Below are 27,775 nucleotides of genomic sequence, written 5' to 3' on the forward strand. Positions count from 1 at the left end.
TACTACTACTAAGGGCAGTGCTGGGGGAGAGGACTACTACTAAGTGCACTGCAGGGGGGGACTACTACTAAGGCACTGCTGGGGGTTAGGACTGGGGACACTATATAAGTGGGTCTACTACTGGGGGCATTATGTAAGGGGCACTGCATAGGGGGACCACTACCTGGGGCCCTGCATGGGGGGGTGTCAGAAATTTTTTTGGCAGGGGGGAGCAAAATTTATAGTCACGCCACTGGATGCAAAGATGTGTAAATTCACATCTTCGCATGCGCTGTATGCAAACACTGACTGTGAGCAGAGATCTGTACTGTTCAGATTCAGCCCCACAGTATCAGCCAATCAGAAGATGAGGAGACACACTACATTTATTATGTGAGCTATCATTATGTATTGAATAAGGTATTATTTGATTAATATATTAGGGGGGTAAATTATTGACTAATAGAGAATAATCTACCAATATTATTTATATGATGTTTACAATAAAATGTATTTATGACGGGAAAGCAATTAATATTTTACATCACTATAAATGATGACCACATTATAAAATATCAATTGTTTCCCCACATAAAATACATATTCTTAACCATATTAGCAATCATTTCATATTGGAGACTCAATATATTATATAAATAGTTATTAAAACTTCCTGTGTGGTTACATGATACAGCAACGTGCCTTACACATTATGACACACTAAGTAATGCCACTTATAACACAGTGTGCCACACCGGAATGCCCCTTACAACACATTATGCCACACCGGAGTGCCCCTTACAACACATTATGCCACACAGCAATGCCCCTTACAAATCCGACACAATAATGCCACATATAACACATAATGACATACAGTAAAGCGCTTATAACAAATTTATGCCATGCTGTAATGCCCTTATTTCACATTATGCCACACTGTAATGCCACATACAACACATTATGCCACATACAACACATTATGCCACACAGTAATGCTCCTTACACATTATGCCACACAGTAATGCCCCTAATAGCACATTGTGCACACAGTAATGCCAAATACACATTATGCCAAACAGTAATGCCCATTACATCCCACCCTGACAGATCTACTTCACCAACCCTCCTTTCTGCTCCTGCCAGTCCGTCACCTCAGCTCAAGACAGGTTGCACAGTTTTTATGTCCGTGTAGAACCAGATTATTGGGAACATAGTTTATAACCAGTAAACTGTGTATCAAATTAGTGCCCCTTATACAGTGCCCCCTGTAGTTGTGCCCCAAAAAGCAATGCCCCCTATACTAGTGCCCCTTATGCAATGCCCCCTGTAGTAGTGCCCCTTATGCAATGCCCCCTGTAGTAGTGCCCCTTTTGCAATGTCCCCTGTAGTAGTGCCCATTATGCAATGTCCCTGTAGTAGTGCCCATTATGCAATGCCCCCTGTAGTAGTGCCCCTTATGCAATGTCCCCTGTAGTAGTGCCCCTTATGCAATGCCCCCTGTAGTAGTGCCCCTTATGCAATGCCCCCTGTAGTAGTGCCCATTATACAGGGCCCCCTGTAGTAGTGCCCATTATGCAGGGCCCCCTGTAATAGTGCCCATTAAAGTAGTGCCCCCTGTAGTAGTGCCCATTATGCAGGGCCCCCTGTAGTGCCCCTTCTAGTAGTTAGCCCCCTGTAGTGCCCCTTCTAGTAGTTATCCCCCTGTAGTGCCCCTTCTAGTAGTTAGCCGCCTGTAGTTAGCCCCCTGTAGTTAGCCCCCTGTAGTTAGCCGCCTGTAGTTAGCCACCTGTAGTTAGCCCTCTGTAGTTGCTCCCCCCTCCGCGCGCACACAAACAAACACACACACAAAAGAAAAAAACACAAACACTTACCTTTATCCCCGCTCCAGTGCTGCTGCCGTCCATACCCCGGCGTCCGCTCCTAGGCACTATGGGAGTGATGTCATTACGTCACTCCCATAGTGCTCTGCGGGACCCGGAAGACGGAGCTCACTCTTGAGCTCCGTCCCCGGCGTCCGCTCCTCAGCACTATGGGAGTGACATTATTACGTCACTCCCATAGTGCCCTGCGGGACCCGGAAGACGGAGTGAGCTCCGTCCTCCGGCTGCCGCCGGGGGTTTGAATAGGAACCGGGCGCCCGCTGGTAACACACTCAGCGGGTGCCCGGCAGATGGAGGGTGCAGGGGGTGCGACCGCACCCCCTGCACCCTCCATAGTTACTACTACTGTCCCCGTCGCCCCCAAGCTACCCAGCGCCTCCAAGCCACCGCGGGGGCTGCGGGGGTAGTAGTTACGCCATTGCCTCCCTCATCCCCAAACATGCACAACCTGATGATATCGGCAGGTTGGGCAGTGTGTTCAGTCGATGACAGATGCCGTCAACGACCAGTGGGGGCGCCTGCATCGCTGGTTGTTGCCAGCATATTCACTGCACGATTAATAAATGATTGAACGATAACAATGTCGTTATCGTTTAACGTCCATTTATATCGTGTAGTGGATACGCGCCTTTACTCTATATAAAAAAGGGTCATCCAGAAAATTTGAGCAGGCTTGTGGCATGTGAATGATTAGAATTAAGGGGCAAAACTAAATGCCAAATCCCCACCCTATAAGCATATTTACTAAAATGCCAGTTTTTGGAAGTGGAGTTGTTGCCCATAGCAACCAATCAGATTCTACTTATCATTTATCTAGCACCTTCTAGAAGATAATAGCTAAGAATCTGGTTGCTATGGGCAACAACTCTACTTTTAAAAACCTGCACTTTAGTAAATATACCACTTATGGTGCGTACACACGGTCAGATATTACAGGACGATAAGAACGATAACAATATCGATCATATCATTATCGTTCATATCATCCTGTTCTTGTGGCCCATCCAACCCCCAAACGATGGTAGATGCGTGTGCACGGATGGTCAATATCGATATCGACCATCGCCCGTGCATGCAGGCAACCTGATCGATGTCGATTATAGTTGTTTTGGGGTTGGTGCATGTGCTGGATGTTCGATATCGAACATCCAGCACATGCAGGATGATCAGACAACGATATCTGATCGCTGTCTGATCGCTCCGTGTGTACGGAGCTTAAGTGTGTTCCCAAACGGCCTTGCCAATTAAATAAATCTTCAAATTGCCCCATGTGTAATATAGTGAAATTGGGAGCGGACTTTGGGCCCATCATTGTCCCAATAAAAAGTACAGTAAAAAAATATTGTGAAATAATAAATATGATACAATCCTAAATGATTTCACATTGCCTGTTTGGGATTCCACTATTATTGATAAAATAACTATTGACCACCAACATTCCATTTGAATGTAGAATATGAGTATATATGTACAAAGTCTGAATATGAAGCGCAAAGAATACATAATCTTCACATTCCACATCTGTGGTCATAGTCAATATATTCATTGTGTATTTCATACAGTATCTCAGGAAGGCAACATAACTTTGAAGAAACTAATTACTGTCAAATTATAAATAAGAGGTCAATGGCCCAATTCCCGAAATCATTAGGAGGTGAAAGGAGTGACTTGTGTACATTGGGAGGTAATATTATGTGGGAGTGATAGAATATTTGTCAAATAAAAACAGCCATTCTTGTCTGGATAGCAGATTATCTGGACCTTAAATAACCGTTCTATGATCTGACTTTGAAATAGTTTTATTTGATCCTTGTTTAAAACTTTACAAAATGTCCTATCCCATAACAGCCCGTGTGCCTCTTTACATAGTATTATGTGTTCTGTATGACTGCACCCTGTCCTTTATCTGCAGCTTTCATTATGATGGCTTTAGTATTCCTAAGCACTCGTAAAGCTGAGTATTTATTTCTTGTTAAATTCCTTAAAAAATCGTAAGTATTCTATTTTGTGCTCTTACAGTGAGTGGAATAGTATTTGGATCTGCGTTCAAAACTGCTACAGTTTTCAGTAGTATCAAAACTACAGTAGGGATGGTGTCTAATTTGGGGTACACACCTGGCCGACTGTCCCGCTGTCCAAGCTACCGAATTGGTAAACATACACACTTACCAATCGGCCACTTGATATGTCTGGTGAGACATCACAACTGGGCGGGCAATTTAGATTCCTGCCCGGTTGTGATGTCATTGTCGGCGGTTCCTGTGGCCAGCATCACAGGTTGGTAGGTCGCACAAACACACTGGCAGAAGTGCACGATATATATCTGCAAGATATATTGCATCTGCCATCCTGCCCAGCTGACACGATATATCTGTGAACAACGTGATTCACAGATATATTGTATGTACACACAAGCCGATACACTGAACAGTATATTGTACAGTGTGTAGTCAGTATAACCCATCATCTATCTCTGTAATTCCTTCCTCTCTTAATTTTTGACAGTAGGAGCCAATCCTGGCCTTTATTTATTCTTTATTAATTATTTAAGGGTAAAACACCCTTCTTCTGCAAGTAGTTGAGATAAATTCATTTAGTTTGACAATAGGGATCAAACCGGGTTTCAAATCTTTAGTAGGTAATCTCCTCTGGGAGTCTGTCAGAGGTTTTGAGGACAAGTTAAAAGTATGTTATATACTTAATTTATTATTACTCTTCAAAAAAAAAAAAAACCCTTTCTCTCTAAGGGGGTATATATCAAAGCTGGGAGAGAAATACAATTGTAAAAAATAAATCACCAACCAAACAGCTCCTAACTATCATTTTATAAACACAGCCTGCAAAATGTAAATTGGAAGCTGATTGATTAGTACTTTATCTCTCACAATTTTATCTCTCTCCCAGCTTTGATAAATACCCCCTTATATCTGTTTCCTTTCTGATGTCCTTTTGAACAGAGGATCATAAGGGTTGTAGTCATGGAATATCTCTAATATTTGGTCTTGTTGATGTGTTAGATATCATAATCTTATTATACTCTGAATTATGTCTTTGTCTATAAACCATCTTGAGTTCTACTGACAGAATTTTCAGGTATCTTACTAAACCATTTTTTCTTTTCAGTTGAATCCTTTCACAATTAGTACTGACTCCCTTCGACTATTTTGCTTATAAGACAAATCTATAGAAGCTATACATGATCTAGATATAAATCAGATCGAGATAACATCTCTGGTTATTACATTTTCTAATATTTGTCCATACTTGATTTAGTTGATAATCATATATATTCAGAGAAATCTTTTTATTTTTAATTATCTATCATATTTGTCAGCTCTGTTGTTAGTAATTCTATATTTCTATTTGAACATAGGTAAATCTATATAATGTACAGTATAAGAGATGATTTCACCTGATCTCTCTATATTATCAACAATCGTATCAAAGAGAAGGAACACAGATACAGGGTAGGATATACTATCACTAAAATGTGGTCAAACCTCCCAAAAACTGGCATTTTCAGAAGTTTGAACGCATTTCCCATATGTATCAAGCTCCGGAAAGCGAATCTTTCCGAAGCATGCACCCGATCATCATTGCCATCTATAGATTGTGTTGCTTAATAGAAGCATATGGGCTTCCTTTTACTTCATACCCTGAGAGTGATCCAATAGGTGTTATTCCATTCTTTTAGGAGTTGTGACATAGACAAAGCCTTAAAGATCCACAATCCATTAGGATTTTTTTTATTATGAAAGTGTTTTTGCAGTTTCCAGTAGTGCATCTCACTTTGAAGTAAATGTTTAAGCTTATTACATCTGCCTCCGTTGCATTGCTCAATATATCTACACTTAAATTGAACATATACAAGTCTCTATTGTCCCTTGCTAAAGCATAGGAGATCTGCTCCATTATATATCCAGAATAGTAGAGTCCAGCCTAAGAAACGCAAACACACAGACACCAAAAAACAATTTCACTAGTGCTCTCAGAAAAATACAAATCTAGATTAAAATATCTGTTGACAAGCAAAGAGTGAAACGCGTGTCGAGGCTATCAGAGACCATGCTACCCATGTTATTATTTTACAATATACAAAGTCAATATAGGTAGGGAATTGAGAAAGGGATCTTATCTATACTGAATAAATACCACCATAGAAGCCCAAGTTAGAGACTTATATTAAGCTAGCAATAAACGTATATACTTAGAGACTCCGGCTATAGACAGGATACTTTAATACTCCAGGTATAGATAGGATATCATAGTTACACAAGTAATCCTTATGTACCCCTATCCATATATATCACTGCATACAGTAGTGTATTAAACGTTCCTAACATTCCTACTGATACATTGGAGAACAATAAGAAACAATTAGTGTAACAACCTTACCCTGGTTATAGTTTTTCCATACAAGAGCTTCTGAATTTGAATAAATCAGCATAAACCTCAAGAGTTTACAATAGTTACAAAAATCTAACAGCTTTTTATATATATATTTTTTGGCCATCTAATTCCCTGATTTAACATAATGAAAAAGAATTGTGAAAGTCTGTGTCAATTTATTCATTGAATAAATAAGGAATTGCAGTTATTAAATGAAGATGGCAATTTAATAGCGCCTGTATATGTGAAAACAACGAATACATATAATATCACACATACTACAGTTTCTCAGAAGTGACGTTATAAGAAGTTAAGTAAAACATGAATAAATAGTTCAGGTCAATTAGTTCCACACATTGCAAATAGTACTTTGTTTTATTCTAAGGTTATTGCAGATGTACATAATAGATTAATGCCCTAACCAGCACTGCAGACAATCAGCTATTCTATAGTGGACTTTTCTCTATTAGTTCCACTATCTGTACCTTTAAATGTTTGTATGACAGCTTTGTATTTACAGCAAAAACCAAGAAAAAAGAATAATAAAAAGCGCTGCTGATTGGAGACCTTCTGTCTTAATAATAATAAATACCGTTTAATATAACAAATGGCCATATATAAAACACATAAAATTAAAACACAAGACAATTTGCATAAATAACAATGCATAGGTATAAATACTTCTGGAATATCAGGTTAATATCTGAGCATGTGGTTATATAAAGCAGCCGAGATAATAGCAAGCTGCCGACAACTCCACAAATGTTGCTATGATGTAGAAGTAAACATATAAATACAATATAATAAATGAAACAGCTCCACACTTCACTAGACTTTCTCTGGATTATATCCCAAAATGACACTTCAAGATTCCAAGTGTATTTTAATCCATACCATTTTATTAGGTCAAGGACCAATTGAATAACAGTATTTTTTGTTCCTTGATGGTTGGAGAGGACTTGGTTATAAACATATGTGAGAACACGATCTCAAGTTTTAATGTCCATTTAATAGTTGGGAAATTTCTCATAGAGAGATAAAGATCCTCCAATTTCCCTTAATGGGATGTATATATATATATATATATATATATATATATTCAGCCAGGTACAAGTAGTCTCCGCTATCCTTCACCTGTTTTGTAAACAGAGATATTGGCAAGAATTTTGCTAATGCCCAGGTGAAGGTGTTCACTAAGAGTTATCTTGATGTGGTTACTCACAGTGAAGTTGATCCAACAGAGCGCACTGTTTTAGTGGATGATAGTGTGGAGCTGGAGCCTGTAACGCGTTTCCCCGCCTCGTGGTATACCTCAGCGGCTTCCTCAGACAGAATGACTCTATTTCCATTCTTCAGGATAACTCTCAGTGAACACCATCACCTGGGCATTAATAAGATTCTTTACAAAACGGGTGAAGGATAGCGGAGACTACTTGTACCTGGCTGAATATATATATATCCCACTAAGGGAAATGGGAGGATCTTTATCTCTCTATGAGCTCTATTTATTAACATTATTTTTACTAAAATAAAGTGAAAAGGGGTGTTTTCACACCCTTTTCACATTATTTTAGTTTCACCTACAGTTACTATAGGGCAATTGGAGTAGAATTCGTAAAATTCTTCTCCAACCCCTAAGTATCACTTATTTTTAGTAATCAGATCGCATTTCCCATAATTGTAATGGGAAATGTGATCCGACCAAAGGTACTAAAAATAAATTGTAAAAAAATACCGGGGAAAGCCCTGTGATAATAACGCCACCTAGAGGTGGTGTTATCCAGGGTCTCCCCCGGTTAACGGACTCCTGCCCTGCTCTAACGGGCAGAGCAGAGCCGGGAGCCGGCCCCAGTGATCAGCTGTGTTGTATAAACAGACCACACACTGATACACTGCAAAAAAAAAAAGTGAAAAAAAAATTCACCTAACTGACCCCATGGACCGGTGGTCGGGGCTCTGGTGATGACTCCCCTCTGGTCAGCTGGTCTCCCATGCTGCACTGCAGCCCGGTCATCAGCTGACCGGGTCATGGTGCAGGATTGGAGATCAGCTGACCGGAGGACATGGAAGACATCACCGGAGGTCGGATCATGCAGGTAAGTCTAATTAAGGGAGGAGGGGGTCGCAGGGGGGAGGAGGGCTTAACAATGGGGGTGGGGCTTAGCACTGGCAGGGGTAGCAGCGGAGGCCGGGCAGTGCATGCGCGGGGCACTAGTCATGGTATATTTTTGCGAAAATACCGTGACTTGTGTGCGGAGGGGATTCGCAGGGACAGAGCTTTCTCACAAGCTCTGTCCCTGCAAGGGATTTGTAGTAAATCCCTGTGATATTGTCTGAATTTGCAATGCGAATTCAGTCGGTAATATCACACTACAATCTGTAAATAGAGCCCTATGAGAAATTTCCCAACTATTACATGGACATTAAAATTTGAGATCGTGTACTCACATATATTTATAACCAAGTCCTCTCCAACCATCAAGGAATAAAAAATACTGTTATTCAATTGGTCCTTGACCTAATAAAATGGTATGGATTAAAATACACTTGGAATCTTGAAGTGTCATTTTGGGATATAATCCAGAGAAAGTCTAGTGAAGTGTGGAGCTGTTTCATTTATTATATTGTATTTATATGTTTACTTCCACATCATAGCAACATATGTGGAGTTGTCGGCAGCTTGCTATTATCTCGGCTGCTTTATATAACCACATGCTCAGATATTAACCTGATATTCCAGAAGTATTTATACCTATGCATTGTTATTTATGCAAATTGTCTTGTGTTTTAATTTTATGTGTTTTATATATGGCCATTTGTATGTTATATTAAACGGTATTTATTATTATTAAGACAGAAGGTCTCCAATCAGCAGCGCTTTTTATTATTCTTTTTTCTTGGTTTTTACTTTTAAGAGGTGTAGCAGTTATCTCTATTAAGAAGCTGCAGCGTGGATTGGGTACTAAGATTGATATCTCCATAGTCTGATCAGGCGCCTAGGTGTGTGTGTTTTGGTGCTTGTTCTGTATTTATAGCATTTCAATTTTAACTGTCATTTCTAATGAATAAATATAGGGCCTTATTCAGAGCCACTCGTAAGCGCCAGCTCGTTCGCTCCGAGCGATGTTTGGCCAACTGCGCATGCGTACGGATCGTTATACGCATGCGCGAACCAGTCAGTGCGGTCGAAATTCATGTGCTCGCAAAATAGCGAATGCCTGATAATTTGAGTGACAGAATGAGGCGTATGTGGGTGGTAACAGGGGAAGGTGCTTGAAAACGGGGAGTGGAAATCAGAACGCAGGCGTGCTTAAAGGTCAAAACGGGCGTTTTATGGGTGTGCATAATTAAAACAGCAGCGTCATTAACCACGTCACTGGGTTATTTTAGAGCCAGAACTGCTCGCAAAAATATGAGATATGGTAAGAACTTACCCTTGTTATCTCTATTTCTACGAAGTCCATAGGGTTCCACAGGATACCTTGGGGTATAGGTGTGACGTCAGTCGCAGGGCACCAAAGAGTTAAGCTTTCAGCCTCCCAGGATGCACTAGGTCCCCCTCCTATACCCCGCCCCCGGGCCAAGGCACCTCAGTTAGTTACCAAGCCATAGGCCGGAGGAGGAGAAGGAAGAGAGAGAACAAAGATCTGGACACATACAAGAATCACATTCTCACCAGAGGGAGACGGAAAACCGGTGACCAGAGCAAAGCCCATCTGCAGCACAGGTGCGACAGGGCGGGAGTCCTGTGGAACCCTATGGACTTCGTAGAAATAGAGATAACAAGGGTAAGTTCTTACCATATCTCATATTTTCTACTTCAGGGTCCATAGGGTATCCACAGGATACCTTGGGGATGTCCCAAAGCAGTATCCTTTAAGGGTGGGGACGCTCCTGTGCAGAAAGGAGAATCCGCCGCCCGAAGGAAGCATCCTGAGAGGCGAAGGTGTCAAACCTGTAATACCTCACGAAGGTATGGACAGAAGACCACGTAGCAGCCTTGCAGATCTGAACTGCCGAGGCACCACGTCGAGCTGCCCACGAAGGACCCACAGACCTAGTGGAATGAGCCTTCAGAGAAGGAGGGACCGGTAGGCCTTCATGAAGATAAGCTTCAGAAATAGCCATACGGATCCAGGCTGCCAAAGTTTGCTTTGAAGCAGGCCAACCCTTTTTACGGAAGCCAAAGAGGACAAACAAAGCGTCCGACTTCCTAAACGAAGAAGTGCGGTCAACATAAGTCCTTAAGGCCCGCACAACATCCAAAGAGGCCTCACCCACGGAAAGACCCGGTGAGTTAAAGGCCGGAACAACTATTTCCTCGTTAATATGAAACTGGGAAATAACTTTGGGAAGAAACTCGGGCCGAGTGCGGAGCACTGCCCTGTTCCCATAAAAAACCAAGAAAGGGGGTCTACAAGAAAGAGCCCCTAACTCAGAAACACGTCTGGCCGAAGCAATGGCCAGAAGGAAAACAGTCTTAGCTGTTAGCCATTTAAGATCCACTGAGCCCAGTGGTTCAAACGGCGGTCCTTGGAGAGCCCTCAGGACCACAGCCAAATCCCAAGGCGCCACAGGTGGAACAAAGGGCGGCTGAATGCGGAGAACACCCTGCATAAAGGTGCGCACATCCGGGATTGTAGCAATCCTACGGTGAAACCAGACAGATAGGGCCGAAACCTGTACCTTCAAAGAAGCAAGGCGAAGCCCATGATCTAGTCCCGCTTGCAGGAAGGCGAGAATCCGAGACAGACGAAACTCCCGCGGTGCATAACCTCTCGGTCGACACCACTGGAAGAACGTATGCCACACGCGATGGTATATCCTCGCGGAAGACGGTTTCCGAGCTCGTAACATGGTACGCACCACAGAGCTGGAAAACCCCCGGGACCTCAGCATGGCCGTCTCAACAGCCACGCCGTCAAAGACAGCCGAGTCAGGTCCGGGTGAAGGCAAGGACCCTGAGACAGAAGGTCCGGTCGTAGCGGCAACCGCAGAGGAATGTCCACGGACAGACCCTGAAGGTCTGAGAACCAGTGCCGTCTGGGCCACGCGGGAGCTATCAACAGGAGCGTCCCTCCTTCCTGTTTGAATTTCCGGATTACCCGTGGAAGAAGGGAGACCGGAGGGAACAGGTATGCGAACCGGAACGTCCACCGGACGGACAGAGCATCCACCAGAGACGCCCCTTCGTCTCTTGTGCGAGACCCGTACACCGGCAACTTGTTGTTGTGCCGGGACGCCATGAGGTCGATTTCTGGAAGACCCCACCTGTCCACCAGTAGTTGAAAAACGTCCGGGTGCAGGGACCATTCCCCCGGATGAACGTCCTGGCGACTTAGAAAGTCCGCCTCCCAATTGAGCACTCCCGGGATGAAGACCGCTGATATGGCCGGAAGATTGCGCTCCGCCCAAACCAGGATCCGAGAGACCTCTACGAGAGCCGCCCGACTGCGAGTTCCTCCTTGCCTGTTTATGTAGGCCACGGTGGTAGCGTTGTCCGACTGGACCTGCACCGGGCGACCCTGGAGAAACCGCTGTGCCTGCTGGAGAGCATTGAAGACCGCACGGAGTTCCAAGATATTTATTGGAAGCTCCGCTTCTGTCGGCGTCCACCTGCCCTGGAACAAGTGTGGACCCGAAACTGCTCCCCAGCCCCGAAGACTGGCGTCCGTTGTCAACAGGACCCAATTTGGAACCCAGAACGGACGTCCCTTGTTGAGGTGGGTCGTCTGTAACCACCACGTAAGGGACAGGCGAACCTCCTGGGTGAGCACAATCGTCTGGGACTTCAGAGACTGAGTCAGCCCGTTCCACTTGGACAGGATCAGGTGCTGCAGAGGTCTGGAGTGAAACTGGGCGTATTCCACCATGTCGAACACCGACACCATGGAGCCCAGTAACCTCATCGCCGAGTGTAAGGACACCCGGCGGCTGTGCAGACAACTGCGCACCCTTGACTGTAAAGCAGAGATCTTGTCCTCCGTCACGAAGATCCTTTGCTGTCCCGAGTCCAATAAGGCTCCAAGATGCAGAATCCTCCGAGACGGGATTAGAGTGGACTTCTGCCAGTTGATTAGCCAGCCGTGCCGTTGCAGCAGTGCAATGGTCAGGTCCAAGTGGCGTAACAGGAGCTCTGGAGATCCTGCCACCAATAACAGGTCGTCCAAATACGGCAACATGCGGACTCCCTGCAGCCGCAGAGAAGCCGCCATGACCGCCATCACCTTGGTGAAAACACGTGGTGCTGTTGCCAGGCCAAAAGGTAACGCCCGAAACTGGAAGTGGTCGCTGCTGATTGCAAACCTGAGGAACTGTTGATGGCGCCAAAGAATAGGGACATGCAGGTAAGCGTCCTGTATGTCCAATGACACCAAGTAGTCCCCAGGTTCCAGCGCCAGAATGATGGACCGTAGGGTCTCCATCCGAAACTTCGGGACCCGCAAAGACTTGTTGAGTGCTTTGAGGTTGAGAATCGGACGATATGACCCATTGGGTTTCTGTACCAAAAATAGATTTGAATAGAAACCCTGGCCCCTCTGGGAGAATGGAACCGCCACTATAACTCCAGCCTGGAGCATAGTGTGCAATACCTTCCGCAGCTCCGTAGCCTTGTTCCGGTCTGATGGGAGACCCGTGGTGAAGAAGCGAGCCGGGGGTCTGTGCCGGAAGGAGAGGGCGTATCCGTGGGAAACCACCTCCAGAACCCAAGTGTCTGTCGTAGTGGTCGACCAACACTGGGCGAACTGTAGCAGGCGGCCTCCCACCCTGGGATCCCCCAAAGGGAGGCCCGGACCGTCAGGCCGCAGGCTTGCCATCTGGCTTGGGGGCCGGACGTCTGGTACTCCATGCCTGCTTCCGGGGCTTGACCGATTTCTTAGGGCCAGCCTGTCGAGGAAACGACTGTGGTTTGGGCCTGCCCTGGGCCCTAGATGACCGAAAGGACGATGGTCCCGAACCAGAAGGAGCAGCGGCCGACGGGAGACAGGCAGATTTGGCTGCCGCCAGCGTGGCCACAATCTTATCCAGATCCGGACCGAAGAGAACTTCTCCGGTAAACGGCAACGCTTCCAGACCTTTCTTGGAATCTGCGTCCGCCTTCCAGGATCGCAGCCACAAGGTGCGACGAGCAGCTACCGCTGCTGAAGAAATTCTAGACACCAGAGTACTAATGTCTAGAGCCGCCTCGTTGATGTAGGTGGCCGAATCACGGAGATTGCCAATCAACTCCGCCTGATCGGCCGGACAGTCGGATTCAAAAGAAGCCTCTAATGAATCCGCCCAGCGCTCCATCGCTCTGGCAACCCAGCAAATGGCCATAGCCGGCCGTGCTGCCCCCCCAGCAAGGGAATAAGCGGACTTCAGGCAGATTTCTACCTTGCGGTCCGTAGCATCCTTAAGGGAGGACATGGATGGCATCGGCAATGTGGCACTACGGACAAGACGGGTCACGTGAGAATCCACCTGTGGAGGGGATTCCCACTTCGCAAAATAATTATCCGCGAACGGATAAGCCACCGCCAGGCGTCTCTGCGGCTGGTATCTTTTGCCAGGTTGTTTCCACGCCTCCTCTAAATGGTCCACCAACTGACCCGAAAGAGGAAAGACTGTGGCATCGCCCTTCACATCTTTGAAAAAGGCATACTTAGATTTAGCCGCTGGGGGAACTTCGTCCTCAATCACCAAGGCTGTGCGGACCGCCCGAATAAGTCCAGGAATATATACTTTGGACTTAGCATCAGCGTCCTTAGTATGGAGAGGTTCCTGATCGTAAGGATCTAGAATCTCCCCATCATCAGACGTCCCTTCGTCATCCTCATAAGGAGCGGACAGAGACGCCACCGGCCTTTTATGAGACCGCATCACAGACTCCCCTTGCAACACATCCGACAAGTGCTGTACAGAACTCGTCAGGGAGTTAACCCACGCTGGCTCCTGAGAACCCGGGAGCGGGGAAATAGGGAGACTGTGGGGTACCACCAATTGTCGTGGGAACCCCTGCATGGGTGACGACACCACAGACTGCTGGGACAAACCCATCGGAGTAAACGCGGGCTGCGGAGCTAACTGGCCCACTAAAGCTGTTAACGCCTGAGCGAAACAAGCCCAGGGCGGCTCCTGTACCGGTGCTGTAACCGTAATAGGCCGCGCCATGGACAAACACTGCCGGCAAAGGCCCTCCGCGCTACCCTCCCCCTCCGCTAACGGTACTTTGCACGTGGTACACTGTAGCCGGAGGGGAAAATCACTTTCAGACATGATGGCACCACGTATGTGACCTCTCTCACCAATTAAGTATTAAATAGGCGAGAGACCACCCTGCAGCACCGCACCGCAAGGGCTTTAGCAGAAAGAACAGGGACAGTAATAAAGCTGACAGTTTAGAGAAGAAAAGATTACAGGCAGCAGCGCTAGCACAGTCACATACAATGCAGAAAAATAACAATTCCTGCACTAACAGCGCTGATCACTCAACTACACAGACACAGGGCCTGGTAGGACACAGCGCTGCATACACAGACCTGACCACAGCGGAGGAGAGGTATGCGGGGGGACCCAGACCACGATGCTTCCGTCCAGCGCTTCCAGCAGCGTTCACCATGCGTTCTGGAGAAGATGGCCGCCGAGGAGCAGAGAGGAGGCTGGCCTGGGGGAGGAGCGCTGCCACAGGACCAGTCGGCAGCATGCAGAGAGGGCTGTGTGCAGCGGGGGAGGTGCCGGCTGTGAGACAGGGAAGGCGCGCTCCCCTGGCATGCATTTAACCCCTGGGACGCCGCAGCGCTACCGCTCTGCTGCGGTCCGCTGTCCCAGGGGGTAGTGGAAGCGCAGGTTGGTCGCCTGGCTCCACGCTGCAGCCAGTCCCCAGGGAGCCCCCTGCCTGGGGACTTAGGACCATGTGATCAGCGGGGACCCACCGCGGGACCCCGCTGCTTACCTCTGTCCCCCTTGAATCCGGCCATGGTCCGGAGCATCTGGGGTCACCGCTAGCTGTGACCCCAGACGCCCACCAGCATCCCCGGATCAGTACCGGCGTTCTGGTACCGGCGGGGTGTAGGGAAGACAGCATGGACGTCAGGACTGACTGTCCATGCTGTACATCCAGATGTGCAGCCACAGCTGCATGAAGAATAAGCTTCAGGGGCTCTTCTAGCCCCCACTCCAACAGGTGCACCCGACTCCGGCCGGGCACCAAACTAAACTGAGGTGCCTTGGCCCGGGGGCGGGGTATAGGAGGGGGACCTAGTGCATCCTGGGAGGCTGAAAGCTTAACTCTTTGGTGCCCTGCGACTGACGTCACACCTATACCCCAAGGTATCCTGTGGATACCCTATGGACCCTGAAGTAGAAATTGTGGTAGCAAAAACCGACCACAAGAATAGCGAGCAGTTCATACCCTGTTCGATGTACTCGATTAATCTAATAAATAGCGGACATGACGTAGGATGCGAGCGGCCAGGGGGCGTAGTCTCCCAAAAAATGACCGCAAGTTTTGTTCGCTCGTTCAGACCTAGAGGCGTGAACAGACCGCAAACAGCGAACGGTTCATTTGAATAGCCACCCCTATTTTCAGGATGAGCGAGCGCTAATTGCGTCCGGCTCTGAATGAGGGCCATAATCTTTTAACAAGTTCCATGGATATGTATGATAATTCTTCCTTAGAAAAATAGAACGTTTATTGGCATTTAGAAAGAGAGGTCTACTTTTATCTCTGCTTTACTATATTATTCTTCATGTGATTACTTTTGCGAAAGTGTCATAGCATCCCCTTGTTAAATAGCATCAGGTATCCTGACATTTCTAACTGGTTTAGGAACTGCAGTAAAGGTGCTATTCTATACTGTAGTATCAGACTAAGGGCCGTATTCAATTGCCGGCGAAAAGCTGAGATCAGTGAAAAGTTATCGCTGGTGACGTCATTTCGCCAGGCAAGAACTTTTCCCCGTATTCAATTGCAAAGACTTTTCGCCAGTGCGGAAAGTCTGCGCCTTGTAACCAGCGGAAAAGATTCGCCTGTGAATGGAGGAGGAAAAAAGTGCAGAAATTTTCCTGCAAGTACTAGTACAGAGACATCATTCAAGGGAGGATTTGTGGGTCAGCATGCCTCTAAGCACAATATTATTGAGTGCATGTTCCCCAACCAGGATGCTGCTGAGGCCCTGTCCCCTCTAGGTATTTTTTTGGCCTTTTTAGCAGGCTAAGAACCTCCTATGCCGGGTTCATGTATTGCACATGTAAAAACTCCTGAGACCTCCCTGACATGAACCTAATCTTCTGGGCCCCTGGACTCAGGGCTGGCTCTACCATTAGGCAGCTGCCTAGGGTGCCGGGATCTGGGGGGGTGCCACTGAGTTTGTCCATCACATAATTAAGGATGTCGTTAAGAGAGGCATCTCTGCTGTACTCAATGGAGGCAGGTAGCTGGGGAACTTATGAGACGCCACCTCCGCACTTTCACCTTACTGGCTGGGAATTGGGTAATTGGTGGTGGTTGCGGAGTGTACGGTAGGCTGAAGTTTTGCCTAGGGTGCCAAGAAACCCTGCAACAGCCCTGCCTGGACTGTACATGCACCCACTCCTGAGACTCTCCCTGACATGAACCTAATCTTCTGGGAACCTGGGCTGTACATGCACTCACTCCTGAGACTCTCCCTGACATGAACCTGATCTTCTGGGCCCCTGGGCTGTACATGCACTCACTCCTGAGACTCTCCCTGATGCATCTTGGTGGATGTAATCTTTGTTTTATATTCAAATAAGGTAGAGAGCAGGGATGTGCAGTCAGGGTAGGCAGATTTAATATAAAAATGATTAGAATAATACAAAGAAGATATTTATAACTTATAAATATCTTTTTTGTTTATTGTAATAATTTTGACACTCACCAGCTTTGTGGAGCTCCCTGGGACTGTAAGGTAACGAGAGATGAGGCAGCAACAGCTCAGCCTCACTTCTGTATAGTCAGACACTGCTTGCAGAGCTGGGGATGGGGCCACACTACGGGCAGTAAGCTGCACAGAAAGAGAGCTAATAGAGCCTATGAGTATCGGGGGCATGCCTTAGGCACTGATAGATACCTTGGATGTGGCATGTGACCAGAAAGTGCACTGCAGTGTTTAGAGATTGGAACTCAGTCAGCAGCAGCAAGAGAAGACATGATGCAGGGAGGAGAATCCATTGATACTGAAGCTTAGTGTAGTGAGGGGAGAGTTACAGTGAGTAGGGTTTGAGACAGGCTCCCAGCACTCAGACCCATTTCCATGTGTGCCTTCCCAGCCATTGACCTCACCGCACGTCACTGGTAGAGAGAGAAGCTACAACAGAGCTGGTACCTTGCCAATTTCATGTGTGAAGAAGTCTAATGGTGACAAATGAGCAAGTGTGATTTAAACATTTTGGAACCCTAAGAAACACCCATCTATTGGCTTGTGCAAAAAAAAAAGGATGTCTAGCAGGCAGTGTGGAAACTCAAGTGGACTCAGCTAGGGGAGGCGAGTTGTCATTGTAATGGGGAGGCGAGTTGCCATTGTAACGGCATGGAACGCCGCCAATGGCGCATCACGGCCCAATCTTGCTTCTGAATCTTGGAATTTTGTATGTGAGTGTGGTATATAGCTGCTCTTACTCGGGACGTTACAGCAGGCTGGGAAACTCGATAAGGAACTGCCATATACTAAATGACCAGCCAGTAATTTGTCCTGCACTGTGTTAATTTGAGCAAATGAGGACCCACTGATGGATATAGCTGCATGATAGGAGAGCTGCCAGCAGCTGGGAGGACATACTGTGCTATACTTACTTCAACACAGAGGAGAGTTATATTGCTATTACAAGCTTTTAAGGAAATCATTCTGTAGGGCAGGGATGGGGAACCTCAGGTTCGGGGGCCGTATAAGGCCCACGGATTCTTTTGGTCTCGCCCCTGAGCTTTTCTCTACTAGCCTCATCTGGCTAGCAGTGTGCCTAGAATGGCACCCTGCAGCCACAATCTATGCAGCATAATTATTTCCCTGGTGAAGAAAAAACCCTTCACAACAGTTGGCCAAATCAAGAACACTCTCCAGGAGGTAGGTGTATATGTGTCAAAGTCAACAATCAAGAGAAGACTTCACAAGAGTGAATATAGAGGGTTCACCACAAGATGTAAACCATTGGTGAGCCACAAAAACAGGAAGACCAGATTAGAGTTTGCCAAACAACATCTAAAAAAGCCATTACAATTCTGGAACAACATCCTATGGACAGATGTGACAAAGATCAACTTGTTCCAGAGTGATGGGAAGAGAAGAGTATGGAGAAGGAAAGGAACTGCTTATGATCCAAAACATACCACCTCATCAGTGAAGCATGGTGGTGGTAGTGTCATGGCGTGGGCATGTATGGCTGCCAATGGAACTGGTTCCCTTGTATTTATTGATGATGTGACTGCTGGCAAAAGCAGCAGAATGAATTCTGAAGTGTTAAGGGCAATATTATATGCTCATATTCAGTCAAATGCTTCAGAACTCATTGGACGGCGCTTCACAGTGCAGATGGACAATGACCCAAAGCATACTGCAAAAGCAACCAAAGAGTTTTTAAGGCTAAAAAGTGGAATGTTATGCAATGGCCAAGTCAATCCCCTGACCTGAATCCGATTGAGCATGCATTTCACTTGTTGAAAACAAAACTGAAGGGAAAATGCCCCAAGAACAAGCAGGAACTGAAGACATTTGCAGTAGAGGCCTGGCAGAGCATCACCAGGGGTGAAACCCAGCGTCTGTTGATGTCTACGCGTTCCAGACTTCAGGCTGTAATTGCCTGCAAAAGATTTGCAACAAAGTATTAAAAAGTGAAAGTCAGATTTAGGATTGTTTAGTTTGTCCCATTACTTTTGGCCCCTTAAAAAGTGGGAGGCACATATAGAAACCGTTGTAATTCCTACGCCGTTCGCCTGATTTGGATGTAATTACCCTCAAATTAAATCTGAAAGTCTGCAGTTAAAGCACATCTTGTTTGCACATTTTGGCCTCTATTCACACCGCCATTGTGGTGGTGAATAGAGGCCAAAATATGAAAATTCTGTCAATGTCCCAATATTTATGCACCTGGCTGTATATTAAAATGGCCCTCGGCAGAAAAAAGGTTCCCCACCCCTGCTGTAGGGAATAGAGCACTGTAAACCGTAAGGATTGGGACATTCCAAGCTGTGTGGGGGAACTGCTTACAAACACAGCTAATGACTATCTTTGATGATTGCTACATTTTAACAGATACACACTGCTATTTACTTCTATATGCGTGCTTAACTCAATGCATTACTTACAGCTATACTAACATCAATACTGAATCAAATATTCGCAGCTAAATGTACAGCAATACAACTATTGCTGCTTCTATAACCATAATAACATCAAGGACTGCAATTATTCATATGCATGCTGCATTATATGTAAAACTGCATATATAATTTTTGATTAAGTATTGCAAGTGTGCCATCCCATGTTGATTAATAATATTTTTAACAATATGTGGTATATTTTATGCTTTTGTTTTGTTATATATAATATATTATAGTGACAATCAGCGCTACTATTTATATTTATATTGTGCTCTTGTTTTATAGAATAGGTAATTGCCCCTTTATAGAACCTACGAGTTGTCAGTTTAATTAGTACTGCTAGTTCAGCGCCAGCTGTTTTGCATTTTTTTGGTGTTTATATATTTGCACTAGAGCCTTCACAAACTGTACACAGTGACAGTGTAACCACACAAAATATTCCTCTTTATGAGGTTTAGGAAACCAAGCCCAATGCCACAACACAATTAGCCTTTTGAAAAGAGAAACATTGTAGTAAAGACGAGTTATACCCCTTTTACACCGGAGCTAAAACCCGGGTTTTTGAAGGGTTAACCCGGGCAGCTCCCTGGTGTAAAAGGGGAGAGAGTTGGATCGCCGGGTCGAGTGACCCGGCAATCCAACCCAGGTAACTAGCAGGGTTTGACGGGCGTAGCCCGTGAAACCCTGCTGTGAGAACAGCGCACTCCGGGTCACGATGACCTGGAGTGCGCTGCTAGCCGGCCGATTGGTCCGGCTTCAGTGGCGACCACTTTCACTCCGCAAAAGCCGGGTCTATGCAGACCCGACTGCGGTGTGAGCAGCGCTGACTCGGGAATATCCCGAGTCGGCGCCGGCAAAATTCCGGGTCTGATCCGGATAGAAACTTTGTTCCAACTCCGGGTCAGACCCGGAATTTAGGTGGAAAAGGGGTATTAGAAGATTGAAATCCAGCTGTTTGCTAATAAGTTAACACTAGGAGGACATCATTCTCCAACACATATCTTCAAAAAGTTTGTAAGGGTCCCTATGTACCAGCCAATGGTAAAAAGTATATAACACATGTAACTTTGACAAGGAAGATGGCCCCACTAAGCTCTGGGCCCCATAGCAGCTGCATCCCTTGCACCTATGGTAGTTATGCCCATACATACCTTAAATGTAGGAGATTTGGAAACAAAAATTGCCTAATAGTGAAATGATTGGAGTAAAGAAGATGAAAGATGCTTGTACAAGAGTACGGATGTGCTTATATGGTAGTACTAGGTTACACAGTTAAATATTGAACTCTTTTCTTTTCCAATCCACTTCTGTAACTTATATTATAGAGCTATTGGCCTGTTGTTTTTGTTATCTACACCCTAAATTACAATGTTGTTTTCTTTACAATAAAAAAGGTTTATATAAACTCGTCAACATCCTTTTCATATGCAAAATCAATAAAAAGCTGTGTCTTACTCCTCCCGCTCCCATTCTCACATACCCTCAAGTATGAATACAATTATAAATCCATGGCCGGTGGTACCATTCGGCAACTTAAGCACCAACATGTCAGTGGCATCTAAAACAAATATGACATCATGTCACTCATTTAGGTATTTGATTTTTCCCGACACTCCTGCATTGGGCTCTGACCGCTGTGATGATTTACTTTATACATACTCATTAGCTTATAATGGGTAAGAACGTGTTTGTGGAATTATTTATATTAACTTGAGCCCGCTGCTCCTCCTCCATATTATTAATAGACTAGGAGTTTGGCACCGCACCAATATTCCGTGACATGGCGAGGCAGCAACCAATAGCATCACAGACAGCACTGTGTGTGACATTACTTAAGGGATCCTGAATGTAATGGGCGTCTCTGACCTGTATAAATGATAGTAGTTTAGTTGTTCAATATTGTTCTTCAGTACACAGGTGATTCTAGCTGAATATAGGAATTCTCTTTTGCCACCTCAATGTTTCTGGGGTAAAAACATTTATCAATTGTTGGGAGGTAGGGAAGCCCCCATCGTTGGGTGTTAACACGTAGAACATACTCTAGCCTATTCAATGCAAATTGGGCATATAGCATTGTATTTTATTAACATTACATTATTATTCCCTGAATACATATTGCAGTGTGGGAAAGGCTCTACCATGTATACTCACCATGGTTGCTCTTCACAGGTTTTACTGGGTTGTAGAGGTTTTTTGGAGGACGAGATGGTCCATTGTCATGTATTCCTGAACTCACAGTTGTGCTGTTATTTCTTTCTCCATGGCTCCCCTGAGCTGACTGGTGACGGAGAATGTCCACAAGTGCTCTGAAACAACGACAGTAATAAACAATGCACGTCCAACAAGTCTATGTAGTTAATACCAACGATGTCTGTAAGAGAGAATGGCTGAGAAGCTGGCTCCCCTGGGCATTTCTCTGATTGTGATAACAAATGAGACACAAACCACCAACCCGTTTTCCAGTACCACAAAACAATTATATTTTCGTTTCCAATCACAGTAATCTTACCCCCATCATTATTTGTATATTATATAATACAAAGGAGTGTGCGACCTCAGAACTCTTAGTCGTATAATCCAATACACAAAATGAAACCAAAAATGTGTGTTCAAAAACATTTGCGCACCGGAAGACATACACTTTACTAATGATGTTCAAAGCACATTAGTTAGTAGTATTCCTTTGTTTATTGAAATGAGAAAAAGTAGTTATGAGAAGTGTTGATAAAGTTACGGTAATAAGTTAAAAATTGCTATGTATTATCTCCCTCTGGCCCCCATTTATCAATGGTCGCTTTTGCAACGCAATTAGAGCATGCCAGTAACGGCCAGGATCGCATTGCAAATGTGATCATACCGGCCGGATGTATCATCCGGACATGCAGGGACACGGGATGTCTCAGGAGAGCTGGCCGGCAGTGGACTGCACATGCACAGCCGCCATAGCCGGGGAGGGTTCCGGCGGATCCCTCTGCCTACTAATTATGCGCGGTGTAGCTCATAGGCTACAGCGGCTAACGCCATCTTCAGATGACAATATCTGCGGGGGTCAATATCTGGAATACATCGCATTCCGTATATTGGTAAATTTGGCAGCATCGCATCCCTCATAGAAACCTATGGGGGATGCAGCTGCCTGCGGTAATGGAGGGATCACTGCTTCGGTTACTCCTTAATACATACGGGGGATACTTAATATTTGAGGTAATCCCCCGAAAACAGGTGTTTTCGGGGTTTATACCTGAAATACACTTTGATAAATGGGTCCCTCTGTCTCATACATTTCTATAGAGACCAAGCAAGTAATGTAATTGGGACTGTTATTCATGTAAATGTCGTTTTAATGATATATGTCCATAACGTCGACATTCAGAATGTCAACATTGATACAATTAACATTCCCAATGACATTGCAAATGTTGGGAAAGAATATCGACAGATGATTTTTTCATAATTTTGGTGTTAGCAGAGCAGCAGGTGAACACCATATAGCTGCCGCATGGCCCCTAAACAGTGCAGGTCGGAGAGACTGGGAGCAGACCAGCCATTTGATGAAAATGGGGGGCTTGCCATGAAGCCATGTCCCCTCCCCATGTCCATACTCTTTTTTTGGTGCCATTGTCCTGAATTAAGAGGTCCAATTGTTGGGATGTATGGATTCAGGAATGATTCAGCCTATTGTATAGTTATATCTGACTTATGTCATATCCATGCTTTGGCTTGCTACGTGTCTCTATATCTCTATATACATACATCTTGTATACTTTATTGACATATAATACAATTATAATATATATAATGGCTATTATCTCCTTCACCAGCTCCTAAGACATAAGGAGATGTATCAAAACCTTCTAAAGAGTAGTGGAGCAGTTGCCTATATTAACCAGACTTCTAAATATTATTTATATAGTACATCTTAAAAATAATAGTTAGAATCTGATTGGTTACTATGGGCAATACCTCCGCTTGTACTCTTTAATAAGTTTGATACATCTCCTCCTTTATTATTTTTATGTCATGTATATTCTTAAAACATCTGCTTTGTGGTTCACATTAACAATGTATGTTTAGATGTCTCAGCCACAATAGGTATGCTCCTCCTTTGTGTGTTGTTATACTGACCTAGCAATGACAATATTATTTATTTGTGTCATTATTGTTATCATTTATAGGCTGCAAAATGCCAACCAATTAGTAACCACAGATCATTGTTTATAATCGTCCTATGTACGGAATGAAGGAAGTGATTATTCAGACACCAATAATTATTAGCTGCCTGTCTCTTCTATCACACCTACAGTATGATGAGTTAGCTGTAGTCTATCAGAAAATAAGTAGTCGAACAACTACTAGTAACACTGGTGGCCTATATATTATGCAGGGCACTCACACTGGTTTTATACAGTATGTATTCACACTGGCTATCTAGTATAAATGTCTCTAGCAGGCTAGCCCACATTCTAAGCCAGCTCCTCTTGTAATGTTATGCAATCTCATTCTGACATTTTTAAATAATGCTTAGTGATCCATGGATGCGCGTTTCGCTATTCATAGCTTTGTTTAGGCATTTTGCATTTAACTTTATCAACACTTCTAATAACTATATTTTTACATTTTGCTAAACAAAGGAATTCTACTAAATAATTTGTTTTAAGTGTCACAGAGTGTAAGTAATTTTATTATTATTATTATTGTTCTTATCTTGTTAAAAACACATACATTTGTTGCTATGAATATTAGTTAGATGTATAGTACATGGTTCTAAATCAAAAGAAAACATACCTTATAAAACTTCCTGTATAAGGTGTCTTTCAATATATGTGAAAGTGATGTTAGTTCTTTTTTTAATTTCCGAATTAAACTGGGGCTGATGCAGACTTTGTAGCAAAATGGGTGTAAATGTAAAAAAAACAGATCCATACTCGTGTTGAGATGCGTATGCCATCATATCGGCGGCATATGCGCCTAGTTTATAACAAATCATCATCAACACTTGCGCCAGCCCTATAGCGGATGCAAAAAACACTCCTTCTCACAGGCGTATATGTGCAGAATTGCTGGTCTGCATGAGCCATACAGTATCGGAGTGAACATGCCATTGCTGAACTTTGCCTATGTAAGAACGCGTCTTCCCATCCTCATTCTGCATCTCCAGTTGTCAGATTTATTATGCGCACGGCTCTGTATAATCACATGAAAGTGTGCTAATGTTCTAAGCATGCACAGAGCAAAATCATCAGTGGTTTAAGGGCAGTGTCTTCAGATGTCATTTGCTTTCATGGGGAAGGTGAACATTTAATATTTAAACATAAGCAGTTTGTTAGCTAGAACACGCAGGGAATGGGGCTTAACTGAGAGAAATGGGAGAAGAGCGGAAGGGAGTTGGAAAAGGAGGTAAACAGATTTCTACAATTAAAAATGGTAGGTGGGACTGTGTTTATTAAAAAAACATTTATGTTTAATATTTGTCAAACATTATGTAATTGTAAAGTTTATTTGGCTGAATATAGCTATAGAGAAAGTTACAACAATTAAGGGGGAATTCAATTAGCCCCGATATTTTTTTGGGTGCGAAAAACTGGAGTTTTATGCGATTTGTTTGGGCTATTCAATTAGTCCCCGTTTTTTGCTCCCCCCAAAAAAAATCTTTTGTTCACACGAAAAGACATAAAATGTGTTTTCACGTCCGCGATCGTGTAAAGGGGCTGATTATCAGGGAAAAAAAAACTCTTGTAGAATTTGGGTCTAATTGAATAACCCCCCGGGGGATCGATTTGCTACCACTGCCAATTCAATTCCCTCCTTTTTGTTGATTATGGATTGTTATAAACCCCCTATCATAAATAATTATGCTGAAATTCCTTAACAATCCAGATAGAAATTAGGACATTAAAACTATTATATACAAATCGTATAGTGCAGAGGTGCCCAAAGTCCACCATTACTGTCAAATTTAATCATATACATGCTTGAGCCCAGATGGTTAAATCAAATTGACTGAGGTACTAATTAAGTCATCTGTGCTCAAGCTTGGATATCCTTAAAACCTGGACGGTAATGACGGAGTTTGGGACCCTTCGGAACAGTGTATAAATGTAGCCTATTGTAGATATTATAGTAATAGGCAATTTTACATATTTCCCAAGTGACAGAAGAACCAGCTAGAGGGGAAGCTCGGCTAGACTTGGTTCTAACTAATGACAGATAGTATAATTAATGTACAGGTGAGGTGACATTTATTTAGCGAATATGGGCCCTCATTCAGAGCCGTACGCTCTGAGCAGAGCGCACGCTCTGCATGAGGGCCGGGCTCCTTTTTCATGGAGCGTCCTCCTGGACGCTCGTATAGCTGTGGGTCACCACCCACAGGCTATACGAGCGTGCATTTTGATGGCCGCGATGGTCGTGACCATCGAAATTGCGAGCCGGAGCCTGCGGTTGAGGTTTTCAACCGCAAGCTCCGGAGTGATTTTGGCTCTATCAGAGCCAAAATCACTCCCACTGACATCACTAGTGATGTCAGTGGGCCGGCTTCTGACGGGAGGCGTTCCCGTGGGAACGCCCCCGTCAGGGAGGCACGCCCCCGGCACGCCCACCAAAGGGGGCGTGCTGTCAATCAACATTGACAGCACGCCCCCTTTGATCGGACACAACAAGCGAAGGAAAGTCCTTCGCTCGTCGTGTCTGGCGCATGCGCACGACGGAGCTCCCTCCGTCGTGCGCATGCTCAGTGCAGACCATCGACCCACTTGCGAGCGTACAGCCGCTCGCGAGTGGGTCTGAATCAGGCCCATAGATCACAAAATACTAGTAACATTTACCTTAAGTTCTATTAAAATGCTTTGAAGGCGAGCTACAAACGCTGTGAATTTTACAAAGCAAAGTTTAATCAGCTCAGAGAAGCATTAAAGTTTGTAGATTGGGTAAATATACCCTTAAAACAAAACTAAAAGGAATTTTATAAGATAATGTAAATAAATAACATTGCCTGTGCATACTATACATACTGTATACTTCTTTGAGGAGGCCTGCGGGGGCCTGGGTCCATCCTCCCCCCTTCTTACCTGTCAGCGACAGCAGCTTTTCTCACCAGCCCAGTACATGCTGCTGTGTGCTAAGGAGCAGTCTGCTCTGCCTGTATGATGTACTGGGGAGAGCGATCACACTGATCACAACCCCCCCCTTCCCTCCTCTATCTGCCCCTGGCTGAGGGACTCCCTGCTCTCTACGGCCGTAGGTAGAAGATATTGGAGATATTTACTGAGGTCCCTTCCATTTTCATTCACAAAATCAACCAGCCAATCTTTGTATGGAGGCTGTTAAAATCTGATATGTACAGTACCAAGCTTTCCGGAGCTTGGCACAGATAGCTAACCATCTTTAGTGTTAGATATTGTAGACTATGGGCTACATTTTACCACATTTTTTGGGAGACGGTCCTGTGATTGTGTAAATGATGACATTTTTTTTTACTATTCACCAGGATGAGCTTTTATCTGAGCCTGTGTCCCAGCGGCTGTACCTTAATGCATTCCACCATAATGCATTTCATTCCACCTGATTGACAGGCAGAGGCATTTAAGAGGTGGTGCGGGGCGGGGTCGACCAGCGTTCCTGGTCCGCCCCGTTTTCCGGGAGTGGTCAGCCCAGGGACTGCGTGGACATATGCATTCTGCTGGGCATGCATGCCGGCCAGTCTGAGTAAGCTGAGGCATACGCGCACGCAGGGGTTGTTTCTGAGTACCCAAACCCCCCCGTGCCCGCCGATCAGTAAGTGTAGTGCGGACCGCAGTGAGTGCAGTTCGCACTACTGTACACCGTAACAAGCACGCCGGCGACGGGTAGTACACTAGTACTACCTGGCAGCGGTATGTTTGTTTTAGCAGCCAATAAGAGACAGATTCTCATTGGCTGCTGCTCCTACTGCCGGATCCAGGATGGAGCTCACTCATGAGCTCCACCTTCCGGCTCTGGCAGTGGGTGATGGGAGAGACATCATGACGTCTCTTCCATAGTACAGAGCGGGCTGGGAGGATGGAGGAGCAGACAGCGGCAGGCGCAGGGATTCAGGTAAGTGTTGTATTTTTTTTGTGTTTTTGTCCTATATATGTAAGGGGCACTACATAGGGGTGGGGGCACTGCATAGGGGGTCCACTACTGGGTGCACTGTATAAGGGGCACTACTGGGGGAGGGGGGCCTTTA

General features: G+C 45.0%; 1 protein-coding gene across 2 annotated transcripts in view; it reads right to left on the reverse strand.

Moving 5' to 3' along the window:
- SHISA7 (shisa family member 7) overlaps positions 1 to 27,775 on the reverse strand; it is a 206,623-nt gene that overhangs the window by 75,496 nt on the left and 103,352 nt on the right. For both annotated transcript variants that reach the window (XM_088444489.1, XM_088444488.1), the window contains exon 3: positions 21,721 to 21,875. In XM_088444489.1, coding sequence (XP_088300615.1) covers positions 21,721 to 21,875 — 155 coding nt within the window. The remainder of the gene's footprint in view (positions 1 to 21,720; positions 21,876 to 27,775) is intronic.

This window comes from Taudactylus pleione, unplaced genomic scaffold, assembly GCF_031769625.1.
Source record: "Taudactylus pleione unplaced genomic scaffold, aTauple2 ptg000366l, whole genome shotgun sequence".
NCBI lineage: Eukaryota > Metazoa > Chordata > Amphibia > Anura > Myobatrachidae > Taudactylus > Taudactylus pleione.